The following is a 26,286-nucleotide window of genomic DNA, read 5'->3' on the forward strand; positions in this document are numbered from 1 at the left end:
GTGTATTTCTAAGGAAAATTCCTCAAATGAGAATTCATACAGACAAAATACCCCATTTATAGCAGCATTTAAATTTTCTTTCTGCCTGCTCTGGTCATTTTTCCTTCCCCAGACAGAAGCAATACATGATCTTCTTTTTTAAAAATGCAGTCAGATATGAAAAAAAATACATTTAAAATTAATAATCAGCTTCCCAGGACAGAATCTAAAGGCATTTGGGTAAAGCTTTATTTCTTCAACTTCTCAACAATTTCATGTTACAAAGCACTCACAGATATTTCAGCAAAAGGTTTTATGATCACCATTTGAATTTTAGTATTTTAAAAACAATGAGAGTAAAAGTGAAGCTCAGTAATGACACGGTTGTGTCATTTTAATTTATTCTTAATCCTTGTTATGGTTATAACAGTGTAATAGTAATATTGCATCATATTGTCACACTGTAGAAAAGGTTATGCTTTCCAACAGGGCAAAAGTCAACAGCTCGTCTATAGCTGTTTCCTTTCCAGTTGCCAGGAAGATTGCAAAGAAAACCACCAGCAGTTTATAGCATTGTTCTAGGAATGTAATATACTAATACAATTGACCTAATGTACAAGTTAATAATTCTATAAATGCAGTAGAAATAGTTCCATAGATTCCTCAATGTAGTTGGCAAAAATGACTCCAACATATACCTATTTGAGGAAACAAAAAAGTTATGCCTATGCATATTAATAAAATATTACCTTTTTACATTCAAAATACCTATAGGTTCCTCTTATTAATTTTCTGGTCACATACAAGTAACTTGAGTGACTCCATCTTCTTGGTCAAACTGTCCTTCCTCCAGTTCTCTAAGCATGCCATCGCTACTCTTGAATGCAGGGAAGCTTCCATACTGGGCAGATTCATCCTTGGGCCAACACTGTGGAGAAGGTGCTATATGGAATTCCTCTGCAGGTTGCATGTGCTGGACAGGTTGAGAAATAGCTGTATCTGATCCAACTTTTCCACTTCTTATGTTCAACTTTTCTTCTCCAAATTGCTTAGTAAGTTTTTTCTGAAATAAAAAAGACTTTATAGTTGATATAGGCAGGGATCATTCTGAATATGAACTGGGATTTTAGAATGGCTGGGTAGAAGTTGAATTTAGATTTTTTTCCCCACACACTGGCTGTTTTCACAAAGCAAGCTTTGACATCTATTGTGTATTTCTACAACCAAATCCAATTATGGAATGTAGTTCCTTATCCCTGTCTTCATAATTATGTATAGCCAGCACAGAGCCATGCCAAGTTCCCAGGAGATTGAAAAGATTTTAGATGTTAAATAGAGAGGATTCTGCCAATGTCTGCCCAGCATTCCTTTCCGGTAGTTGGAATCAACCATCAATTTAACAGGCTATAAATCTGGCACTCCAGCATAGAAACCCAAGTGCTACTGGATCCTTAATCTAGTCCTGTTTTGTATACATTAAACAATGCTGGTTCTCATTTTGAACTAACAATCGTATTTGCCAAGAGGTAACTTATTAGAAGGATTTTAAAATAAAACTCTAAATTAAGGGTCCAGTGTTAGCATAATTCTTTCATAGTGAATTTGAATCCTAGTGACTTCATGTCCATACTACTTTATTACCAACCTTTCAGGCTTTGTGATGTTCTTCAGCCTTGGGATTCCCTAATAATCTCCCGTCCCATCCAAGAATAAATCAGGGTTGATCCTGTTTAGAGTCTGATCCAAGACAGGGTTGGCTAGATCATGCTACTTTCTGAGCCACTGCTGTACAAGGTTTTCAAACAGTATTCTTGTTCATTCCAAGTTATTTTAGCAAATCACCCACCCACCCTTTCTTTTGCATAAAATAAAGTCTGAATTGGAAAATGTGTTTGAATTGCACATCACAACACATGTGATTTATAATTAAACAGCATAATTATACATAGATATTTTTAAAAGCAAAATAGCAACTTTGATGATGATTGTACCCTCAAACAATTTAAATCTAAAATATAAATTAAAAGTTTTATGCATCCAAATAGGAATGCATTTATGGTTTTCAGTTTAAATATTTGATTCCTAGTCTTATGGAAATTTTTAAAAAACATTTTAGCTTTTAAAATACAGTTTCCAAAGGCCACTTTTGTATATTTAGTATTATTAACTGGAACTGAAATACTAACCCCCAAATTTCTTGACCAAATGTTTTTAATGGTCCTTCTTTAATCTCCTGTTACTCTCATAGTACAGTTAATTCAATGACTTAGAAGCAAATATTTCTGTAAGAAACAGCTTATAAGTTAATACATTAAATGAGTAATACAACATTACAGATTTATAAACTTGTTTTAATCAACTAGGGTTTTTTACAGTGGTTACTGTATGATTAGTATATCATATTTTTAAATCCAATTATTTAAAATTAATTGAGACAATTCCAATGTGATATTGCTCAGCAAATCAAAACCTTAGTCTATTTAGAACCATGGTGGTGCAGTGGTTAGAATGCAATATTACAGGCTAACTACATTACACTGCCAGGAGGTCAATCCTGACTTGCTCAAGGTTGATTCAACTTTCTTTCCTTCTGAGGTCGTAAAATGAGGGCCCACATTGTTGGGGCCGATGTGCTGACACTGTAAACTGCCAGAGACTGCTGTAAAACACCGTGAAGCAGTATCTAAGTGCTACTGCTGTAACATAAAACTAATTAGAAAGAAATACTTCATTGAGACATTCTAGGAATAAAACTTTCTGAAAAACTTTTATGTATTTCTTTTCTGAAACAATGGATTTGGTCTACAATACTGGCATGTGAATTGCTTTCCTGTCCCTTCCATCTGTTTTACTTTCCTTCACTCCCACCCCAAAAAATTTAAGGAGATGCAGGTGTCATGAAACATGAAATAGACTGCTTTTCCGCCCTTGCTTAGCATAATAGCTCACCCTCTTCAGGGGAGCCTGTCAAAAGAAGTTTGAGAAGGGAGGGGGCTGCCCTGGAGAAGTGATTACTGAAATGAATGAATGGCTCTAAGAATTTAAGTCATGCTTGCCCTGCATTTGCAAAATGCAACCTCTTAAAAAGGGATAAACTTTCTCATATTCAGTTTTCAGTTATCTGTTTCTTTGGTGTCCAGACTAAGTATGAAAACATGTCATCAACTTGTATCCCCCCCCCCCCCCCTTTAAACACTTTCAGACTTTAGGCATTTTTAGTAACTTGTTGCCAAGACTGCTTTAGGGAAGAAAAGAGAAAAAATGAGCAAAGAAAACAATTGATCATTAACAGTCCTTTGTGGCTATTTCCTTTGATCCTTTTTTCTTTCATGAGATAAACTAACAATGCCGAATCTCAAAATACAATATTCATTCTATAGGCAACTTGGCTTCCAAAAAGATTTAAAGGGATGGGATTGGATGTGGCAGTACAGAGGACAGGAATATGCAGCGAGATGCCTTGTTAAGAAAAAAAATGTTAATCAGTTCAGGCCCTTAGGATTCTACACAGAAAATGTGACTGCAAGCCAGAAATAAAACAGTTATTAGTTTCACCAAATCCTGCTAAAAAAGCTGAATAATGGACAGTGTGCATAAGGAAATGGGCAAAAGATCATCCAAGGACATCACTTTGGCAAAGTATTCTGAATCTTTCATTTTCAATGTCCTTTTTATCTCACAAGGAAATGGATAACAATTTGTCAAATAGCTCATCCTAGTAATTGCATAACTCTACACAATGCGCTCTTTATAATGGTATGGAAAAAAGAAGTGCTTTCAGTAATAATAGAGTTCTTTCACATATTGTCATATAGGTGTTGCAGACTTCAGGGGCATGCCTAAGAGCTTCAGATGGTTTTGCAGGGATTATTTCAGAAGGTTATTCTTACCTCAGGTATCTGGACAGCTGGATTCCCCATAGCTGGCCGCTGAAGGAAAACAACTTGCTTAGTGGCCAGATTGCCTTCACTGAAACATTAAATAAACTGTTTTTAAAATTCTGTCTTTCTCTGGTTTTGTTCACATACAATTCTATAGTATTCACTGGAATTAATGAGGCCGAAACTGGACCAAATTTTATTAGTGAGGTGCCACATACAACAAACATACTTGTGCGTGTATTTAACACATGTATTTATATATTGCTTTCCTTTTAGCATCCAGCAAAAAAGACAGTACTCCTTTCAGTCACCACAGATTCAGTCGTATGCTATTTCAGCAAGGGAGGAATCTCCTCTGCCATCAGGCCCTGTTCTCAGGAGCCACTTCATTTCTATCTACCAAACAATTCTTTTCGATGCTAAATGTTGTAGCTTATGGTTTTCTTTATACATTGTTCCAAAATAATCTCCCCCTTAAGTTTTTTAAGTCATCTGTCATCCCATCATATTTTGATTTTTCTGGAAAAATTGAGGATGAAATGTCCCATACAAAAAAAATATATAGAACATCAATCTCATATTCATGAAATTACTGACTATGATTTTCCAAGCAAATTTTTCTCTTAATATTTAAATGTACTAGCAAAATTTATTCAGAGGCAATGCAGCCTCTAAAATTACCTTTATCTTCAGTGCATGAACAGCTAGTCATGCCCACATTTGTTAGATCTGTTAATGTAAATAGTACATATTTGGCTTTCCCTAGCACTAATGTGCCCAAGTCATATTTGAACTTGGAATTAATGAGCTGTATTGATGAGTATTTTAAGGCAGCACTTTTGTCTTCATTAACTTTTTTAATTTCATAAACATGACATATACCGTATTTTTGGGACTATAACAAGCACCGGAGCATAAGACATACTGGAGTATAAGACGCACCATGATTTTGAAGAGGTAAATTATAAAAAAAGGTTTTTTCACTCTGCAGGCCTCCCAAACCCTCTGCAAAAAAAAAAAAAAAAAAAAAAAAAAAGATGCAGACCTTTGGGAGGCTTGTAGTGTGCTCCTGGGGGCTGGGTAGAGCGGGCAAAAATGAGCAAAAAACGGCCCGTTTTTAGCAAAAACGGTCTTTTTGGGAAAAAAGGACATGCAGAGACTTTGGGAGGTTTGCAGAGTGCTCCTGGGGGGGGGGGGGAAACAGCCTGGTTTTTTGCTCATTTTTGCCCCCCCCCAACCCCCAGAAGCTCTTTGCAAGCTTCCCAAACCCTCTGCACATCCATTTTTGCAAAGGGGGTGGGGTTTTGGGAGGCCAAAAATGCTGTATTCAGTGTATAAGATGCACCCAGATTTTCACCCTGTTTGGGGGGGGGAGAGAAAGGTGCATCTTATACTCTGAAAAATAGTATTCTTATTACTTTATTATATAAATTCTTATTACAACATTTGTCTGTCTTGAAAGAGCTTCCTTCATCCTAAGTATTGTCAAATCATCTGGGTCCACATTTTATGCAAAGAACCAATGTGGTTTGTTTAGTTTTAGTTTGGCACGCTATGTGAGCTCCATCGTTATTATGTTCATCCCAAAAAGTTAAATTTGCCCTCCAGATATTCCCATTTCCTTGTGAACATATACATGACTTTTTTTGTTGATTTGTTTTTGCTTTGGAGGGAGAGGGTGTTTTGCTTTTGGCAACAATAGCAGTGTCTTCCAAGATTATTTTTCGTCTAGGCTGCAGCCCTTGTTTTTCCTGATAGATTCTCATCAACGCATCCAACCAAATTCTCACCAGGATTAATTTGTTCAAGATTGATCAAGGTCAATGCATCACCTGTTCTGCAAACAGTGATTTAGAAGATTGGCTTAATACAGTGTCTGATATTAGCAACAGTATGACCTGGCAATCAAACAATCAGTCAATCAATCAATCATTAGCTTTGTAAACATCATGGGATTCCATTGAGAATGCTCATGGATGACATTAGAAAGACAAGAGAAAAAGGGGACTTCTCGGTTATTTTTCTGGTGTTTTTTTTTTTTTTTAAAGAGTGAGGTTAAGAATTTATCTGAAACAAGTCATCTTTCTATATCCTATTTTATGTTGTGACACCATAGAATCATCAAAGGCATTAACTCATGGCTAAAACTTTAAGTTTAAAGAAATGTTCCATGCTGAAGTACTAAAGCTGCTTTAAAGAACAACTTTAAAATAGACCTGGCCTTATTAAAATGCTGAACACGATAAATGTCAGGGGATAAATTCACAATTGAACTGAACGAAGTTGGGATTGCCCCTGAATTTCAATGAAGGAGGGAAAGAAAGTACATTAAAAGAATCTGTTTATATGTTGAATTTTCTTTTCATATTTTGTCTTAACAAAAGATATAGGTGGACGTGGATCGAAAAATGAGGAAGAAAACACATTGCTGCAACTAGATATTTATCATAGCTTTGCCTTTTTAATTTACTGCTTGCAGATTATATTTAATGGCATTATTGGACTTGTTCACCAGTAAGAATTGAATTTATACGGATTGTTCTGCTTATTTTCATACTGGAATAACTACAAGAAAATAAATAAATAAATAATAATTTAGTGGAAGACTAAATTACATAATGCATCAAATGCATCATATGCTGTTTTGACAGGATGTATCACCTTGATTTCTGTTATGATCAGTTAGTAAAGATAATGTGAACCATATTAATGACAATCATGCTAAAATGTCCAAATCCCTGCTGGCAGATCTAAAGACAGAGAAGCATTTGTACCCTTCCATCCATGTTTGACAACTTCCACCTTTCACTGCAAAGGAAAGCTTACAATTTCCTCCAAGGTCAGGCTTGTGGGCAAGAGTTGAGAGAGCTTGAGTGCTTTTTTTTTTTTTACTTGCCCCTGAAATAGCCCAATACCTTTTCTAAAGCTTTATTCATTTGGGACTTTCCACTCCTTGAAAGGGTTTTCTGGAAAGTGGTCTCCAAGGAATCCTATGACCCATGGGTACACGGGGTGACATCTAAACCTTGAGCAAGCAAAAAAAGTGCTTTCATATGTGTAAGAAGGGAGAAATTCCAGTAGCTCTTCTTGCTACTGTCCCCATTTTCTAGGGGGGGGGGGACACTTTTTCTACAATGGTTGTTTTTTGGTGGGTCTACTTTAGGGAGAGGAACAACAGGAAATCTTACTGTGAAAATAGAAACTCTTCTAATTACAGGATTTAAAGAATTATTTGGGGGGAAATGCTAATATTTCTGTAATCCTCTGAAGAAACTGTGTGTGAACTGATGCAAAAGAAAACTTCTCTGCATTTAGTAGAAAGTAAAAGCTATTAATATTCCACTTGCGTACTGAGGTCAGAGTTCAAAGTCTGTGGGAAAAACAGAACTGCAGACTGAAAAACATGTTATTCTTTTTTTTAACCATGTGAGCAACGTCGCATGACAATGTGAGTATAAAGTGTTTCACACAAATTAATGCAGCACTTCCTCAATTTTTAAAATGAAAGTAGTAACTACGTTTATAATTTACAATTGCTAGCAGTCTATTCTGGCAGGTGGAGAGAGTACTTAAAAAAAGATGACTTAATTAATTCAGTAACTTGGACTGCACTTTTAAAACTGAACCAAAAAACATCTTCCCCACTTATAACCAATTTCCCAGATGCGTCAGGACTCTGATTTAGCCATGAATGTGCCAAAACAGGCTTCTGGGCTACAGATTCCTTTGTGCAGAAATGCTTTGTGTATCATTCTTGTGGCTGATCCAATTGCCTGGCAGGTTCACATAGTCCACAGTCAATAAATGGGGGCTGAAATCACTTGCTTTAAGAAGCTGATAAAGAAAGCTTTTAACTTTAAAAAAAAAACTTTTTCCCCATGATAGCTGATTAAGAAAGGCTGCTGTCCCAACACATTATATTGGATTGGTCCCTTCTGATCACCTATATGTTTTTAAAGGAAGAAGTAGATAGGTTGAACTAATTGTCAGAAAACGAATGCTCAAAATACACTTTTACACATCCGTTTTTTGTAGATTGTTGTGTTATTTGGAATGATACACCAGTGATTTAAAAACTATCAGGAAGACAATAGTAATATGTGTCTTATTTATATTAATATTTTTTCTGTGTATAAGGTGAGAAATTATCAATTCCCCATCAGTTGTACAATAGTCCAAACTTGGCTTTGCCAGTTAACTTGGGGCTCCAATGGGGGAACATCACAGTGGAGGTGGTTGATAAACAACAAATCCCACCTCTCTTCTCTTCCTCCCGCTCCCGGCCTCCATGTCTTTTAATTGGCTTGTAATGTTTGGATTTTGTGTTGCCTTATTTATGTTTTTAGCTTATATAGTTTTTATCTATAGTATCTATAGTATAGTATTTATACGCCGCCCCGAGTCCCTTGGTGGAGAGGGTGCGGCATATAAAATGGATTAATAATAATAATAATAATCTTTTATATTGTAAGCCGCTCAGAGTTACCTTGAGGTAAGATGGGTGGCCTATAAATTTTATAAATAAAATATAATCAGTAAAATATATTTGAAAATCATTTTACCTTTGGTAGTCCTTTTCAGAAGACTAGCTAGAAAAGCAGATTTAACTTCCTTTTAAATATGTGCAATTTCTTCTTTCTCCTATTAAATAATTATGTTCAGAAATCTTCATAAGAAATGAATGCTTTCTTTGTGGACTAGTATTTCTTTAATTGCATATGATAAAAATAAGTTTTGTATTTGTATTGCTTTTTTGTATAATAGTTCAAGGGACTAGGTGAGTTGTTTAATCCAGTTTGATACAATAAAATATTAGGATATGTGGAATTAAGAATAGTTCTAAACCTGGCATAAAGAACAGGGTTAAATGTATGTGTGTATGTGTTTGTGTGCATATATGGACATAGGTACGCATACTGAATAGCTAGCTGGCATGTGACTTTGGTCCCATTTGGCAGCTGTGATGACAGCTGCCTTTACCCCTCTATGTGTAGGAAAGTTATAGTTCATGATCTACACCCATCTTTGCATGCCTTATTTTCAGAAAGGACTGCTATTTATTATTACTCCAAAAAATACGATACAGTTTTGCTTATTCATTACTACCACGATAGCTATTTAATGACTAAAATGCTATTTCCTGCAACAGTCCCTTGGTTATAAAATATTTCAAACTTCCTTTTTTCCCCTAATGCCCCTTCTGCTATCGACAAATACTCAAGATAAGGATGGAGTTTATGAGCTGAGTCTATTTGCCTTCATTCTATATGAGCTAAGCTTATTCTTCTTGAAAGACATGCTTTTTGGTCTGCAAAGATACTGATGGAAATAATGGGATAATATATCTCCTGGTAACTTTTCTCAGTTGATCACTTTAGCGTGCAATAGGCAGGAAATGTAATTCTGGGAGATGATACTCCTAGACACTTATTTCATTCAGGCATTTCAAACTTTAAACGCTCATCTTCAGAAAACACTTTAAATGTTATTTTTTAATCTGTAGATGAATATTTCTAAGGTATTATTTTTAAACTGGGAATTCAAAAATTGATGTTATTCCTGTGAGAAATAAAATAAAAATATCATACAGCTGTCTGGAATACTGATGCTGCCTTTCAGTTAAAGAGAATTGGTGCAGGACCTAGGCTAATTCTCATGAAATAAATATCTAATTGCTTTAATCAATTCCTAAATTACTCTGCCCTACAACAGATTATATGGAAAGGTCCCCTCCACCCCCGCCTCTGCTCAAGCAATTGTTATTGAAATAGTGGGCCAGCTGCCTAGGAGGTATCATAGAGAGAGATTGTTTAATTGTGCTATCTGATGCTTAAATACCAAATGGATGTTTAAAAATCAGCTATTGGTTACAGCTGACCATTACAGTCCTATGCAGATATTAAAAAAGGAAAAATCACAAACATGGAAGACAATACAGATATTTGCAAATATGAAATCTTTCTTTTTGCAGACAACTAAGCTATTTGTTGTGTTCTCAGATGGACATTTGAGTGAGATGAGCATGGATATCATCCATAAATACATAGACCAAGGAGATGTCACATGTCACGTCTTACTGCTTGTGTAGTTCTGAATCATTCATTAATTATTCCATTTATTCTCATGTTTGCTTTACAGGTAGTCCTCACCTTATGACCAGTTGAGCCCAAAATTTCTATTGCTAAGTGAGAGATTTGTTAAGTGAGCTTTGGCTCATTTTATAATCTTTCTTGCCACAATTGTTAAGTGAATCACAGCGGTTGTTAAGTTAGCAACACTGTTAAGTGAATCTGGCTTCCCCATTGGCTTTGCTTGTCAGAAGGTCACAAAGGTGATCACATGACACTGGGACACTGTAACCGTCATAAATATGAGTCATTTGCCAAGCATCTGAATTTTGATCATGTGACCATGGGGATGCTGCAAAGGTCATAAATATGAAAAATGGTCATAAGTCACTTTCAAATGCCGTTGGAAGAGTCATTAAAGGAATTGTTGTAAGTAAGTCAAAGACTACCTGTATACTCTTGTTGTATTTAGCAAGTAGTCCTCAGCTTCATATTTCAACAAGTATTTCCTAATTTAAGTTTTTTTTTTAATGTTCAGTTAATTTCTTAAATTCAAGTTTCTCAATGATCCATTCAAGAGGAAAAATGTAGGGCTAGTCTCTGATTCAGCCACCATTCTGCAAATCTCAAATGGTGGTCTGAAACATCAGACCATCCTTTCAGTCTTTCAAAATCATGCACAAGAATACCAAAATCTCATGAGATTTCCCATATCTCAGCAGTTGCACATTAGATTGCTGAAATTTCATGGATATTTTAAAAAATATTTTATACGTATAGACACAACTCAATCTCTCTCTCCCTCCCTCTTTCTCTCTCTCTATATATATATCTAATATTATAATATATATAATATTAATATATGTATTCAATTACATTCCCAGAAATAGGAAGAAAAATTGTTATTTCATCTACCTGTCCAGTCGGATGACAGGAGTAGGTAACACACATGTTAAAAGCCAGCCAAATTCAGCCAAAGTGTGCAGTAAAGGACCATAATCAGTTTTGATTTCACTGCCCTGTTAACAAAAATAGATAAAGAAATATATATGTAAGAATAGGGCAAGCATTTCCACAGACTAACCACGAAATGTGGAGAGGAAGGAGGGGAAACCCAAAGATCCAGGCATATTAAAAAAGGATGATTAACCATTAACATACAAAAAATAAGAACAGTATGCGCACATGCATGCACAGACATACAAATACTTTTCTGGCATAGTTATGTTTCTTCCTATTACTGTTCTGGTGTGTTTATAGAAAGAAATTTGACAATTACATATTTATTTTCCTAAAGAAATTCAGTTCTTTAGTTCCATTTTATTTTTAGTGTAGAAAACACAAGCCAAAACTTCTGTCCATTTGTGATATGCATGCCAAAATCTGATTTTATAATATTTACTATAATAGAGCAACTCAATGCTGGTCTAATCACAAATGAAATCCCATTCCTGGAGTAGCAATCTTATTCAGTTTTACAACACACTGGAAATTACATTAATATATACTTTTAATATATATGACTTATCAAACATTTTAAAAGTTATGATACACATCATTTTCTTTTCCATTGGTTAAATAATTTTTTTTTCTGTAGCAGCATAATAGTTTTTAAAGTGTTATGTTACATTACACAAATAATATTATTACTCGTATAGTGTCCAAAAAATTTCAAATTACATCAGGTCAAAAGATTTTGTGTGTGTGTGGTCTAGAAATGTTCTTGTTCCTCACAGCGTTTTCCCTAATCTTCTCTTTAATTTCTAAATGTGATTAAACCTAAAAGTACTTATATATTGTGACTTTGATGTAAGTAGATTGAAGAGCTAAGAACAAAGAAGAAATTATCTGTTGATGGATGGATGGATGGATGGATGGATGGATGGATGGATGGGGAGAGAGGACTTTCCCCTCATGGAAAGTCATATCACTACTGTTGGACCTTTTTTTTAAATCATAAAAAAGGTGGGAAAGGGAGAATAAACTAAGCAGTGTGTAATTCTCCTTCATCTGTACATGAAATTCTCTAGAATGGAGATTCCCCCCCCCCCCAGTTTATTCCTGTCTCTTTCTGAATTCCAAAAGTCACACTACAACAGCTGCCTGAATGAGTTACTTGAAGCAATCATAAGAGTTCAGCAACTTCTAGATGTTTTGGACTATTTCACAGCTCCTTTCTTCTCTTTAAGTATATTAACTGAGATAAATCAAAGTTTAAAAGTTCTGAAGACTTCATTATTTGTCCCTGACATATATGATACAATGATTTCTGATATAATTTAAAACTAATCAAAGACATTTATTCTAGTTGTCAACACTTATTTATGGAATAACTTGGGGAACTGAACTGATCAGCTTTTTTGTGGGATGAAATGAGTAATTATTTTGTTCTTCCAAGTGGAGGTGTATTACAGATATGCATTGTCGGCGAATGGCCGCTTCTTTATGACAAAGAGTCCTGCATTGCAACATATAAAATATACAAATCCAAATGGAGGATGCTTTTCAGCATGAACTACCGGTATTCAATATATGTGACACAGAAATGGCAATATAGTAAACCTTCTATTTAACAGTCTTCAGTGTAATTTGGATTTAACAGACAAAATACTCTGGATCTGAGTTGTTCCAACAAATTTACTGTATAAGAACGGACTTTGCTACCTTTTACTGCTAACAAGAAGGAATATAGCAGGGGAATAGAAGTTGAGAGACTATAGGACCAGACATCTTAACAAAAAGTGGATGGTTGAAAAGACGGATATGGAAAATTGAAACAGAACATTATCTTTAATCACTGCCTATCTGCCTATTATCAACAACTTTTACCCCTACCATTGTTACTGTAAAGATTTGGCCTTTATGGACACTAGAAAACAAAGATATATACAAGGAATGATTATCTAAAATGATAATTGAAATGTGAGTTATTTTCTGCTGAAACCTCAAATACGTTTAAAATTACAAGATATCACAAACTTGCTCACATATTGATTATTTTTCTAATGTATACTGAGTTTATGTAAACCCTTGAAATTAATCAGGAAGAGTAACTTAAATTGTCAAAAACAAAAATAGGGAATTACCTCAATGACAGTCCATTGTTCTACAACAATAGCATCATTTCCTTTCCTCTCTGAACCTGGAAACCCCGGTTCTTCTTCATATATAAATAACCCTTCTAATGATTTGGACCCAAAGTCAGCTAGAGAAAGAAAAAAAAAGGAAAAGTCGTAAATAATAATTTAAAAAATATCTAAACTGTATAGTACTATACTTATGTATTAAGAGGAGTATATTTTCCTTTTCTGTCTCACACATGATCATTCTGATATGATTGTGAATGAAGAGGATTTGGTTAATTTATATTACTTATTTATGTAAGGTTTAGACACTGCCCATCTTACTTTCTAAGTGACTGTGGTGGTTAAGTTTTTTTCCTGTCAAATGTCACATATCTTAGGTTCCTATGATGAGTAGGGTTAGAACGGGTAGAAATGAGGTCAGAGACCAAAGTGTATTTGGCCATTACCCCCCACCCCCACCCCCACTAAAGTTGTCTTTTTGACACATTACACATTCATTACTAACAGCATGCTCAAATAATATACAAGTGTCTAATCTTCTACAAAAGCTTTTCAGACTCGGCTGAAGTTAGTATTTATCCTTGAATTACACATTTCTAAATAATAATTAGGGTCATTAAATCTTGGATGTGAAAGAGTCCTTGTTGTCATCAAGCAGCTGTTTTGATTCCCCACCCACCCCACCCCAGATCTGGTTGTACTATTTTCAGCTATGTTCAATTTCAATTTTGTTTTGGTAGATGTAATATAAAGAGAACATGTCTGAGATGGCGAACCTATGGCACATGTGCCACAGGTGGCACGCGGAGCCATTTGTCAGGGCACGCGAGATGTTGCCCTGTCAGCTGGCCAGTGCGCACATGCGCACTGGCCAGCTGAGTTCAGCCTATTTTAAAGCCATTTTCCGCCCTCTCCTATAAAGCCTCTGGAGCCTGGGGAGGGCAAAAAGAGCCTTCCCTGCCCCCCCCCCCCCTTGGAGGCCCTCTGGAGGCTTCAGGAGCTTCCCTGAAGCTTCCGGAGCGCAAAACAATGGCCCTATGGGCAAACCGGAAGTTTGGGAACGGACTTCCAGTTTGCTTGTAGGGTCGGTTTAAGCCCTCCAGAGGCTTCAGGGACCTTCAGGAGGCTTCCCTGAAGCCTCTGGAGGGCTTAAACCGACCCTACGAGCAAACCAGAAGTGACTTCCGGTTTGCTCGTAAGGTCGTTTTTTGCCCTTCGGAGGCTTCAGGGAAGCCTCCTGAGGGGTGGGGGAGGCTGTTTTCGCCGTCCCCAGTCTCCTATAAACCCTCTGGAGCCTAGGGACTGTGAAGAAAGTATGCAAAAAATGGGGGGGGAGCGCCTCTCATGAACGCATGCGCAGTGGGGGGTCGCACATTGCATTATGGGTGCAGCATGCCTGCGCATGATCCCACTGCGCTCCCCTCCCCTTATGGCACATGAGCCAAAAAAGGTTCGCCAGTGCTGGAATATACAGTACATTTCTTAAGCACAAAATGAATTTGACAACCTCATTTTTTTCCAAATAAAAAGGCAAATAATGTACAACAGCAAAGCAAATTCTAGGTCAACCTTCTTACTTGCTTCAAGTAAGTCATCTGCTGTTTATTTTACTTTTAGAAAGATTACATTTTAAAAATTCTGTTTAAAAGGAGAATGCATATGTTAAGAATTCAGAGTCCTCTGCATCTGTGAGATTTATGTATTAGTTCATTTCTTAAATCACTCCATGTCTAGTTTTAATTTTGTTGTTGTTAGTTGTAAAGTTGTGTCCGACCCATCGCGACCCCATGGACAACGTTCCTCCAGGAACTGTCCTCTACCATCCTCTGGAAACCTTTAATAAGAAATTCAATTAAATTTTAGAAAGTAAATAGTTTAGATATAAATAAGAGTAAAATTTTTATACACGTGTTTCTTCTTTCTGGTGGCCAGCATAAAACAAATGCGACATTGAGTGTGATTCACATGTTTAATTCTTCCTGTAGAAACCACTTAAAATGTGTAAGCCAGCTGTTCTTGTGATGTATGTAATAGGGAGTTCATCATCTCTTTTTTTTTTAATAAAAAATTTCCATGACAGCAAACATTTCAGGTTTAGTTTTTTATTTCTGGTTATCTTTTTAAGCAATTCACTTCAAAGTGGAAGGCCAGATCAATCTGGGAATTTATACTTGACCTCTCCTACCAAGAACAAATTGGAAGTTTGAAAAACTGCTTAATCTTCTCCAAGCCTCTTTATAGCTTTCTTCTGCCCAGTTATTAGTAGTTCTTATTTTTCACTCCTAAATTAAGGGTGAATAATCCCTCTTTCTCTCTTTGATTCTCTCTTGGTGGGAGGAAAGGAAGTGAGACTTCCCCTCCCCCAGCCATTCTGCTCAAAACAGTTGGTTCTCTACAGTGAGAAACAAGTGATACGCATAGACAACAGCTGGTAGGGGATCTTCATTGCTTCTCCCTTCCCTCTGGTGATCTTTTAATAGTTCCCTGGGAGAGAAAGCCAATGAGTGATAAATGTAGCATCTATAACTGTGGGTGGGTGACAGATGCAAGCCTTATCTGAAAGATTTAACTATCCTGAATTAAACAGACCACTGTCTTTATTTACTCTGCAGCCTATTTTAAAACTTGCACACACAGTCTTTTTGTATCGTTTTGAATTTTCTGAATGAATTTTGCTAATATCCTTATTTTTAGGTATGAAAAAGAGCAACATTATCCTTACCTTTAGAGGCTTCCCAACACACAAAAGAGTCAATTAATGACAACCCTTGTCTGTAATAAAAAGTGGTTAAATCTAACCAATCAGCATCCAATGTACTAATCACAGGTCCTTTTCTTGACACTTTCAGAGACAAAATACCATCATGATAGGTCCAACTTATGGAATCATCTTCAAAGACATTGAAAACTGTATATAGTTTGGTGTCTGAAGGAAAACAAACATGAAATAAAGATATTAGGGTAATATGCGTTGTAAAAATGTCAATAGGATTATATTTACAGACTTTTAAAAAAATCTACAACATTACATTTTTGCATTAAGAATACAAATTAAATCCATATGGATAAAAGTCCAACATGACATTTGAATACTATTTTAATTCAAATTGATATATCAATCCTTCAATATATAAGCTAAAATGTTGGAAAATCCTACCATGAAAGCCATCTTAATTCAGGGGCTTAAATTCAAACTCTTCATTTTCTCTGTACAGAACATAATCTCCTCTTTCAATTTACATTGTGATTTGCAAAATGTTTTTCTTCCCTTTATGTATTGTATTGACAGGATTTTTCTTACTCTGTCTTTTTCTAGCATCTAATACCTACACTTCCATTCTTAAATTTTAATTGGTTTATCTATTGCAGCTACCGTCATACATCTCACCAATAATCTTGCAGCTATAACTATGCTGTGGACATCTCACTTGGATTGCCAGTTTGCAAACTAAACTTGGCAACTCTACATCCTAATATTCCCAGCCAAATTATCCACATGACACTGATATTTCTCTCTAAAGTTCATTCTCTTTTAACCAAATTTATCCTCCTCTTCCACCTACTCCCATTCAACTGTTTGCTGCTACTTTTTATGATTCCCTTTATTCATCTTTCTCTCTCTCTCTCTCTGTGCCCATAATTCATTTTTTATAGCATGGCTTTGTTTTACAACTTGTGAGGGGCTGGGTGCCACCATGCCATTTTTTTCTAATAAAGTCAGTGCCAATTTTCTCTAAATTACTCAGTTAAATTTACTTTATTTTGATCAATAATCCAGATGACACTAAAAGATAATAAAAAACAATAGTGTTCAGTTTTGCATCACCTATTGCCTGATTTTCATTGCGGTCACGCAAATTTAGTTACAATATAGGAGATTAATGATTTTGTTTACTTGTTATTATTTACGAAACAATCTGAAAGGTTTACATAATAAACAGTACTTCCTGAGAATTGCTGCAACAGAGGCTAGATATAATTATTTTGTGTATCCTATGGAAGGTATAATATATTAACATGGTGTACAGTTTTTATCTGCTCAGGTTTGCAGGGGCAATGTGTTGGGCTTGTGGGGTTTTAGAGGGAAGGATGCTGTATCTGCCTTTTAAACGTTTTTCACAACTTGGGAAAGATAAGAATCTTTAATATTTGGGGGATTCTTAAGTGTCCTTGGCAACCTAAGTTCTGAACACCTCCAAATATGGTTGTACTGCTTGATAATCCTTCTCTTAAGCTATTGTTCTTAAAAATTAATTCTTCTATAGTTTGAGATAGCTACATAGTGCATGTAGATGATATAGATGATGTGTTTAAATACCTTCTTTTTCCTTGAATTTATTTGGGCTGGGACAGCCTTCTCTTCCATCTTGAAAATCAGTCTTTTGTACTGGCTTGACATCAGGTTGAATTTCTTCCTGTATTCCATTCTCAGAGGATTGATCACTCAGTATCCCTTCATTCAGGATTCTAACATTTTCCTCTGAATCATGGTTCCTCTGCTCTCTGTTCCTTCTGCATAGTGTCGAGTCAGACTCCATATCTTCACCCAGGTCTGTACCATTGCAGATTTTAGATTGAGAGCAAGACTGGGTTATAAACCCAACAAACTTCATTCCTCTTTTAGCAGCATCATTGACCTATATTTTTCAAAAAGACAGTACTAATTCAGTGAGGTGGATATGCATATTGTTCACTAAAAAGAGTACAGCTAATTTATGTATGATGGTTTTATGTGGATACACAGAAAGAAATATACATTGATAAATAAAAATAGCACATCTATTTTACTATGAATATTATAAAACAGCTACCTATTCAAGAATTTCAACTAACTGTAAAACATGTATCTTCAGTTTTACAAATAGCAAGATATATGGAGTCTTTCTTTTGCCTATTTGTATCTGGGTAAAAATTAATGACATGTAAAGGGATTTTTTCATGTTATTTATTTTTGCCTTTGAGTCAGTGTTGAATCCTGACAAGAGCCTGCACAAATCCCCACAGTTTACTTGCAAAATTTCAGAATTGGTTTGTCATTCTCTCTTTCCTAGACCTAACAGAGAAGGACTGGCCCAAGGTCACCCAGATAGCTTCTTGCTTAACTCAGGACTAGAATTCACAGTCTCCCAGTTTCTAGCCTGATGCCTTAACACTTCTTAATTTGCTCTTAAAACACACTTGAAATGTCTTAAACATCAATGCAAAGGTTTAATAAATGCTGATGTTCTGGAATTATTTATTTATATTTCATCGTTATTATTTTTAGAAATATTTCAAGGTGGCAAACATACCTAATACTCCTTATTCCTTCTATTTTCCCCACAACAATAATTCTATGAGGTAAGTTGGGGTGCAAGAGAGTGACTGGCCCACTAGCATTCACAATTTCCTGGTTTCTAGCCTGGTGCCTTATCCACTAGACCAAACTGGCTGTCATTCAACATGATATACAACTTTTCATCATAGAATGTCAACATGGAATATTTTAAGGCTGCATTCTGCAAACTTTATTGAACAGTTGAGGGACTCAATTTTCATACAGAACTAAATATATGAGACAGTAGAATATTTCATCAATAAGGCCCTGGAATTCTTCTGAAGAAATCCTAGCATATATTTTTTTCTGAATTTAGAAATCAGGTTTGCATGTAAAGCAGGCCAACACAAAGAAATGGATGTGAAAACATTTTCCAAAGCTACTGCCACCACTGTTTTGTTCAACTACCCATCTTTGACTCAAAAGGGAATGGGAAGAGTTACGGGAAAACTCAATTGCAGGAGTCTATAAATGGGGTGCTACCCTTATTTGTAGTGCTTCTGCTCTGCTGCAATCAAATGATTCTCAGTGTTTGCAGGTTACTTTAAAAGTTAAAACATTTGTGTGAATTTAAAACCAATAAAAACAGTCATAACAAAAAAGCAAGTCAACAGGTTAGCTCTACATAAGATCAAAAGGGAACACACAAATACCCACTCACACAAAAACCAAAAAGCAAGATTGCATCAGGGAAAGACTCAAAGATAGCCCCCCAAAGCAACCCAGTTTTTAAGCTTCTAGAAAGCTGACGAGGGGGCCAACCTGATGCCCTTCAGGAGGTTGCTTTATAGTATTGGTGATGCCACAGAACTGCAGTGCTGCCCATTCAACCTCTTGGAAATGTGGAATTATGAGAAGTGATTGAAACAGAAGATCCAGAAGGTAGTTACGTTATGATCAAGACAAAGTTTAGTTTTAGATATGTATGCTTTTGTTCATGAACAGTATCTGAGTTCTCAGAGTAGGATTACAGGAAAAGTAAAATATGCAGTGAAGATGGTCATATACCTTCTCTAACACTTCCTTAACTGCCTCGTTCGTTAGTTTTTCATACGTTAAAGGGCACTCTTCAATCACAAGCCTGGGTTGTCTTGGCTCTCTCATTGGTGGATTCTTGTGACTAAAACACAGAAAGAAAGCAGCCTTTGTTGAAATGTGATCGATCTTGTGCAAAATACCAGCAAGCAAAACTTTTTTCATTCCCAAAATTTATAAACTGAATGTTGGTAACTCTCTTGTTTGGGTAGCTCTTCCATTATTCTTGATTCTTTTGCGCACACATGTTGCTGGGAACAGAACTGAATTACCCATTGAGCAACCTTGTTTACATTTCAATTAAATACTAAATATTTTTCTGCTGAAATATGCAAGTAAAAATGTGTGAGTTAAAAAGCAAATTTCCTTCAGATATTTAAGATGTTTCATTGATGGTATTTTAACTGTAATGCAAACCTGGTGAGGGTAAGATTGAGAGACTTAATTTGGGCTACAAATGCATTACTTTTTTGTAATGGTTCTGGGGTCAGAGCTGCGTGTATGTGCAAGGTATGCAGGAATTTGGACATATTAAAAATGTTGTTGAGGGTTAGAGTTTGGAGATTTGGTGCAAACTGTTTGGTTAAGTTGGGAATAGGACAGAGCTATGGAAGCCAGTTCTTAGACACCATAAAGCAGAACCTCCCCAAGTTAGCCCAAATTAAGCAGAGTATGGGGGAGGTAGAGCTGTCTAGTGTCCTGGAAGTTATTGGAGGTCTTTGACTGCCAAGACTCCCAGAACTGTAGCAGAGAAATCTGGAGTGACCTCCCTGGCTGAGTAGCTTAAATCTGGGGCTGAGTACATAGGCTTATTGTTCTGTGAGACTTGAAACTGTCATTCCTGAGTCTGAATTTGGAAGTAACTCAGGAGTTTATGGTCATCAAGCTGATCATCAACTTGGCTAAGTTATCTCTGGCCTGACTCAGATGTGTGTATATGGGGGGGGGGGGGTTTACATATTATACCTGCTTTTTATTTCAGAGCTGTGGCAACATTGGGATATAACACCCACTCCCTTGTCTTGGACAGATCACTCCCTGTTGACCTTGGAGCAGGAAGGTAGGACCTATTTGATTGGTCTATTCCAGGCATCTGATGGATTCTTTTGGATGGATTCCAAAAGGAAATTTGGGGTTATTCTTAGGGTTCTGGTTTTACTGAGGGCATTACCACTTGTAACAAGAGGATGATAATAGTCTTGGATTCAGTAGGACCTGTGCAGTTTTGTTACACTTGTGGAGCTTGGAGAATCCTCATTAGTTTTCAGAGGAACCCCAGGTGATGTAGCAACATAAAAGATTTCTAGAGTTCTGCTTGATGAATGTGAAAAGTGAGCCCAACTAAGATAATGAATTGGATAATTTCAATCTATCTTTCAACTTTCCCTTAAAAAAAAGTACTTGACTTGCAGCTCCAAACAAAATAGATTCAAAAAGGGGTTTCATCATGACAAACAGCTGTTATTGTTTGAGATTCACCAAAAAGACACAAGCAATAAATGACTGACTGCTAAGTCAGAAGATAACTGTTTTCTAACAATTAGTTAAATTTAAAGATTTGAAGCTTAAGAAGCTAACAGTAAGGAAATGTTACTGTCTTGTCCTACATTGTTTATGAAGTGCATGCAGATAGCCGTGGAGAGGACAGGACTGGAAACTTTTATCCTGTGAAATGCTTTAAGTTAACATTTTAAGGTTTAAGTGGAGCTTAGTATATTCATTATCTTGAACTTTAACAGCATTTAACATCTTACACTCACATTTAGATAATGTAACCTAGAAATACAGTTTTTAGCTATGTTGAAATATTTCAGAAGAGTTTCAAAAGTTGATCCTGAATGAATTCAATAAATAAAAAATTGTAAGTAGCTCTCAAGAAGAATACATTTAGAACTAATATCTGTGGCCTTTTTGTTATATATCATGATATTAATATTAATATGCCAATAATAAAGATAAGATTATTGTGTTAGTTTTAGTGTTACAAATATACATTAAGGTCAGGTAGGGTGTTTTCTTGCAATATTTGTTCTTTTTCTGGATAGTTTCCTCCTATTTAAGAATGCTACAGTTCTCATGCTGAGAAAATAAATGGGGAGAAAGGAATATTGTGTATGTAAAAGTATTAAAGATGGGGTAAAAATATAATAAATAAATAAATAAATAATAAATAAATAAATAAATAAATAAATAAATAAATAAATAAATAAATAAATAAATAAATAAATAAATAAATAAAATAACCCTATAAAGGGCAACTTGCAGTTCTGATCATGCTTTCAAAAGTAATCAGCCTCTCCCCCAATAATCTGCTTGTAGAGCAGGATGAGGAAAGAGTAAAAAAGAACAAAGAGGTTGTTAAAAAAATGAATCAGACAAAAAAGAGGCTTGTCAGTAAGAAAACAAGAAACACTGAGATGTTTCTCAAGATGGTTATAGTCACTTTTGGCTCAGGTTTTTGGCATAGTTTTAGAACAAGCCAACAATTGGGAAACAAACAGACTGACATCAGAGAATGCAGCCTTGGACAAGTAAAATAATGCCCAATTTCTTACAACATAAATTTTAGTTTGGTAAAAATGTACAAATATATGAACTGATATCCACCCAGTATATAAGAATATATAAAAGGCTACTTAAAATTGATTTCACAAAGCCTATTTTTCTAGCTTGCTTTCCTATAAGTACCTAATGTTCTGTGTGAACTATGTTTAAGTTCAGCTTCAGTTTTAAGCAATTCTTCATTGGAGATTTAATTTAAGAATCTCAGAAGTATAGCTGGAAAGTCACATTTTTGGTCACAATTACAGTACCATCTATTGACTAGCTAAAGATTATCAAATGTATTTTTGCATAAACGTTCATGTGCTGGATATAACTTCCTCAGATGCATAAAAAATTATCTCCACTAACAGATATGCACGGGCAAGGATGCAAAGAGAACAAAAATGTCAGAAGGAAATAAAAGGTGTACTATTTTAGTTCTATTTCTATCTGATGTTACTGCTTGCTTGCTTGCATCCCTCTCCCCCATTTCCCATTTCTAAAGGGAAAGAGCCATCAGGGACTCATCAATACACTATGGAGGATGGAGAGGATTTTATTTTTGCAAGTCTCCAGATTTGAACAGCTATTTTACATGGGGAATAAACTAAGTCATGCAGTTTAATGCAAGATCTAATTTGGTTCTAAGATGCAACAAAATTATGATGTGGTTGTCATAATAATGGTTTTACTGTTAAAGCAGGGAACATTTTTTTCAATGAAGGAATTCCACTCAATACAAAAGCTTGCTAGAATTTAAGCATTTCTTGTACGGCATACCTGAATTTGAGACGCACAAGCACAACTCGATAGATGTGACTTGCTGGAAAATTCCTTCTTTGTCCAGGTGACAGTAAAACAGGATGAATAGCTCCTACCACATATCCTTTATTATAATACTTCTCCACGTTCTTTGCAATATCCAAAACAGAGCATATTTTGATAATTTCTGGATTTGAGATAACTAAAAGGATTAAAACAACAGAAATACTTGATGTAGAATGCAACATTTAAAATAACTTTTTGTAAAGATTAAGTTGTACAGTTGTACAACAATTCATTATCAGTAGAGGGGTCCACTATTCACTAACTATTCACTTCAGATATTTGCTAACACTATCTGCCTCCAAAGTCCTGCTGCCCTGCCTCATCATAGTGGTAGGAGTAGTGCTCCTGGGAGGAATATGTGAGAAGTCAGGATTGGATGCTAACAGTACATACACCTAGCAGGGTCGCACAAGGTGTGAAAGTCATTCCATATTGCCAAAAAGAGAAGCCAAGTCCAAGAAAAATAGAAATTTCAGAAAAGAACTTAACAAATAATTTCAGACAGCTGTTGTAAGGGAAAAGAAGCAATATTTCAATCAATCAATCAATCAATTTAAAAAAAAACTACTTTAAAAAGTACAGTATTGCATGTGGCTTCTATTACTATAGCAGTAACAGAATATAGGGACTTAAGTGTTGAACCGTTAATCATTATAACAACAGGTACAGGGAGAAAGTTAAACAAATTATATTTGTTGTGGTTGCAAAACAAACACAGCATTATTAAATTATTAAGTGATTTTTAAAACGGAAGTTTATATCACAATAGATTTTGGCCTATATATATTGCACATCTGAATTAGGTATTTGTTTCTATTATACACACTCAAGGAGTTTGAGTAGACACCAGTCACATATGAAGTTCTGCTTTTGACACCAGTCACTGTCCAACTATTTTCAAGCCTTGTAATAATGTGATATTAAAAAAAACTAGAAAGAAAGCATACTGGGATACTGTGCTTAATAGGAAGCTTGTGATTCATAAATGGCAGAATTTTTTCACGTCTCAGTATAACCAATAATGTATAGCAAGACTAGACGTATTCTAAAATAAAGAAGCTGGCAAATAATTGCAGTTTTGTTCACCTTTCCCTCCAGTATCAATAAAATATGAAGGAGAGAGGAAAAGAAAGCAACCCCAATAATTGGTTTTAGTCTCATGTTGTTTCTGGAGTCTTCATACTTAACTTTACCATCTCAGGTTCTACTGCTGGATTTCATTGCCTCCATGTTTGCCCCAATAGGAGTCTCCATTGAGTTTTGCCTAATTGCCAGAAATGGAAAGGGTCTTCTAGTAGTAGTAGGACAAGATTTGATCCAACTGCTTGTTTCATTATGATACGTGATCGAAAAATGGCAGTCATCTCTCTCTCTCTCTCTCATCTATCACCTCAGTTACAAAAGTAACTGCATAAAATTGCTAACAGTTGTTTGAATTATAAGCAATATGATTATTTTTACAAGAAATAATCTCCATCAAAGTACTTTCATAATGCTGAAAAAATGCATATTTAAATCAATCGTACTACCCATTAAAATAAAATAATAGTGTGATTTAAATCAAAAGCCAAATGCAGTTATAACTAATATAGTTGCATTTAATTTTAGACAATCAAACATGAAACTCAGAGTATTTGTTACTATTTTTTCTCCTCATAATGAACAAAAGCTATTTCATCCAAAACCAAAGAAAAATGTTAAAAAGCTAACATATAGTTCAGTGGTACTGTATAACACTTCATAATGTATCCTGTACATTATAAAATCATTCTATTTAAATTATAACTATGACCATGTTCACGATGACTGTAATATGCAAGTTGTCTTTTGGATTAATACCTACTAAGTTCTACACAAAAAAGCTGATGTACAGACCCAAATAGCGTTATGAAAACTTCTTCAAAAAATTCCCAAAAGCAACTTTTGCAGAACAGAGCTGCCTGTTCTTAGTGGGAAGCCATCTGGGACTATTTGTTTATTTTTTCAACTTTCTGGGACATGAAGTTGGTTAGAAACAAGACACCCTACAAAAGAAGGAAGTAGCCCTACAGGATAGCCTGTTTCTAACCGCACAGATGTCCGTGAACAGTATAAAACAAAGAAGAGTACTTTCAACTATATTTGTATTTGATATCTTCAATGTTCCACTTACTATCAATAGCTCCAGCTTAATTCTGAAGGTCTTGAAAAGTGATATATTTCTTCAGAGATACCCAGGTATGACAAGCACAGGCAGAGAAATGTTTCTAAACATTTCTAAATCCTTAATCTAATAAGCAGTAGGGGAAAATGAATCAAACTTTTTTTTCTGTATCTAACCATAAGAAAGACATTTGGCTTATACAATATGTTCTTCTGAAAGGTTAAAACACTTCATACATACCTTCTAGTGTAAAATCCAGCAATATGTACTCATAAGCAGAGTCTGTTTTTGTTTCCACTTGCGGTCTCTTCAGCGTTGAAAATATTTTTCCAGGACTGCTGTCATCTGAATCTTCTAGCTTTCTCAGCCCACACCCCATCTTAAGACCTGGCGGATGGGTGTAAGGGGAAAAGTAAGGAGAAGCTAGGGAAGAAACTCTGGAGACACAAAATTGGCTTCTCTCACAAGACGGGTTAAAAACAAGCAATGTGTTTTAGATCCTCTTTATTGCAGTTAACCAAACATCCAAACAGAAACCGATCTGCTCCCAAGTTAGAAAAAAGAGAGTTTTTCTCTCCATATTTACAGCAAGGCACAACCGCTCTTAAGGATACCAGGCACCAAATTCAGGAGGAGTACTACTCCTCTTTCAAAAAAATACAAACTGCTACAAAGTGAGCAGAGATTTTCCATGCCACGTCAATTTACAGCCAGCCCCCTAATAGTGTTCTGTTGCAGAGGGCACCAATGAGTGCTTTGTCTGTCTCTCTTGGCTGGCTGATAATGATGAGAAAAGAAAGAAACAAAACAAAAAAGTTAGAGCAAAACTTTAGCGTGATTACTTACAGTCAGAAGATCTGCTTCAGTGCAATGGCCAGTAAAAGAAATAAAACTAGCAAATGAAGTCAAAGAAATAGGATGGAGAGCTTCACCATGGTCTGAGAAGAAAATCATTTCCAGAAAGGAAGTCAACTTTAAAAGGAAATTGCTTCTGGCATCTCAAAGGGGAGGAAAATAAATGAAAAGCAGTTCAACTCTATTTTAAATGTGAGCGTTAGTTGCTTACTTCCTTTTCTTAGGGCAGCTGGAAAACTACACATCATGCTAGTAAAGCAAAAAGATTTAACTAGAGTGGTGAAATCATAGTGTTTGGAATGATTAAATTGCCTTCTTGAAAACAATCAGTGGAGCAATCATCAGGGTAATCCAATTTCATTTTTAAAAATGGGTCTTCGGAAAGTTCCCTCCTAATTACTATCTTCTGGAACACTTTGTAAAAACAATTTTTCAAAATTGATCTGACTTCCTTAAAATAGTAGCTGAAGCATTGGGTTTCTAATTATTATACTTTTACTTGTGTTCATTTTTAAATAGATGCAGTAATCAAGTTAAGCCACAATCTGAT

General features: G+C 35.5%; 1 protein-coding gene across 2 annotated transcripts; it reads right to left on the reverse strand.

Annotated features, from left to right (window-relative positions):
• Window positions 1–206: 206 nt before the first annotated feature.
• Window positions 207–25,944, reverse strand: RFTN2 (raftlin family member 2). Of its 2 annotated transcripts, XM_081934440.1 has the most exons (10): window positions 25,728–25,944; window positions 25,122–25,268; window positions 22,691–22,874; window positions 19,340–19,451; window positions 17,333–17,651; window positions 15,737–15,940; window positions 13,015–13,133; window positions 10,844–10,947; window positions 3,870–3,948; window positions 207–1,042 (listed from the first exon to the last, which is right to left on the reverse strand). In XM_081934440.1, exons 2-10 carry the CDS (start codon window positions 25,258–25,260, stop codon window positions 776–778), a joined length of 1,527 nt encoding a protein of 508 aa, XP_081790566.1. In that variant the 5' UTR covers window positions 25,261–25,268; window positions 25,728–25,944; the 3' UTR covers window positions 207–775. The 2 variants fall into 2 exon arrangements, with proteins under 2 accessions (XP_081790566.1, XP_081790567.1); XM_081934441.1 differs by lacking the exon at window positions 25,728–25,944 and having other exon boundaries at window positions 25,122–25,552.
• Between the last annotated feature and the right edge of the window lie 342 nt (window positions 25,945–26,286).

Source organism: Natrix helvetica (genome assembly GCF_964273705.1).
Source record: "Natrix helvetica genome assembly, chromosome: 1".
Lineage (NCBI taxonomy): Eukaryota > Metazoa > Chordata > Lepidosauria > Squamata > Natricidae > Natrix > Natrix helvetica.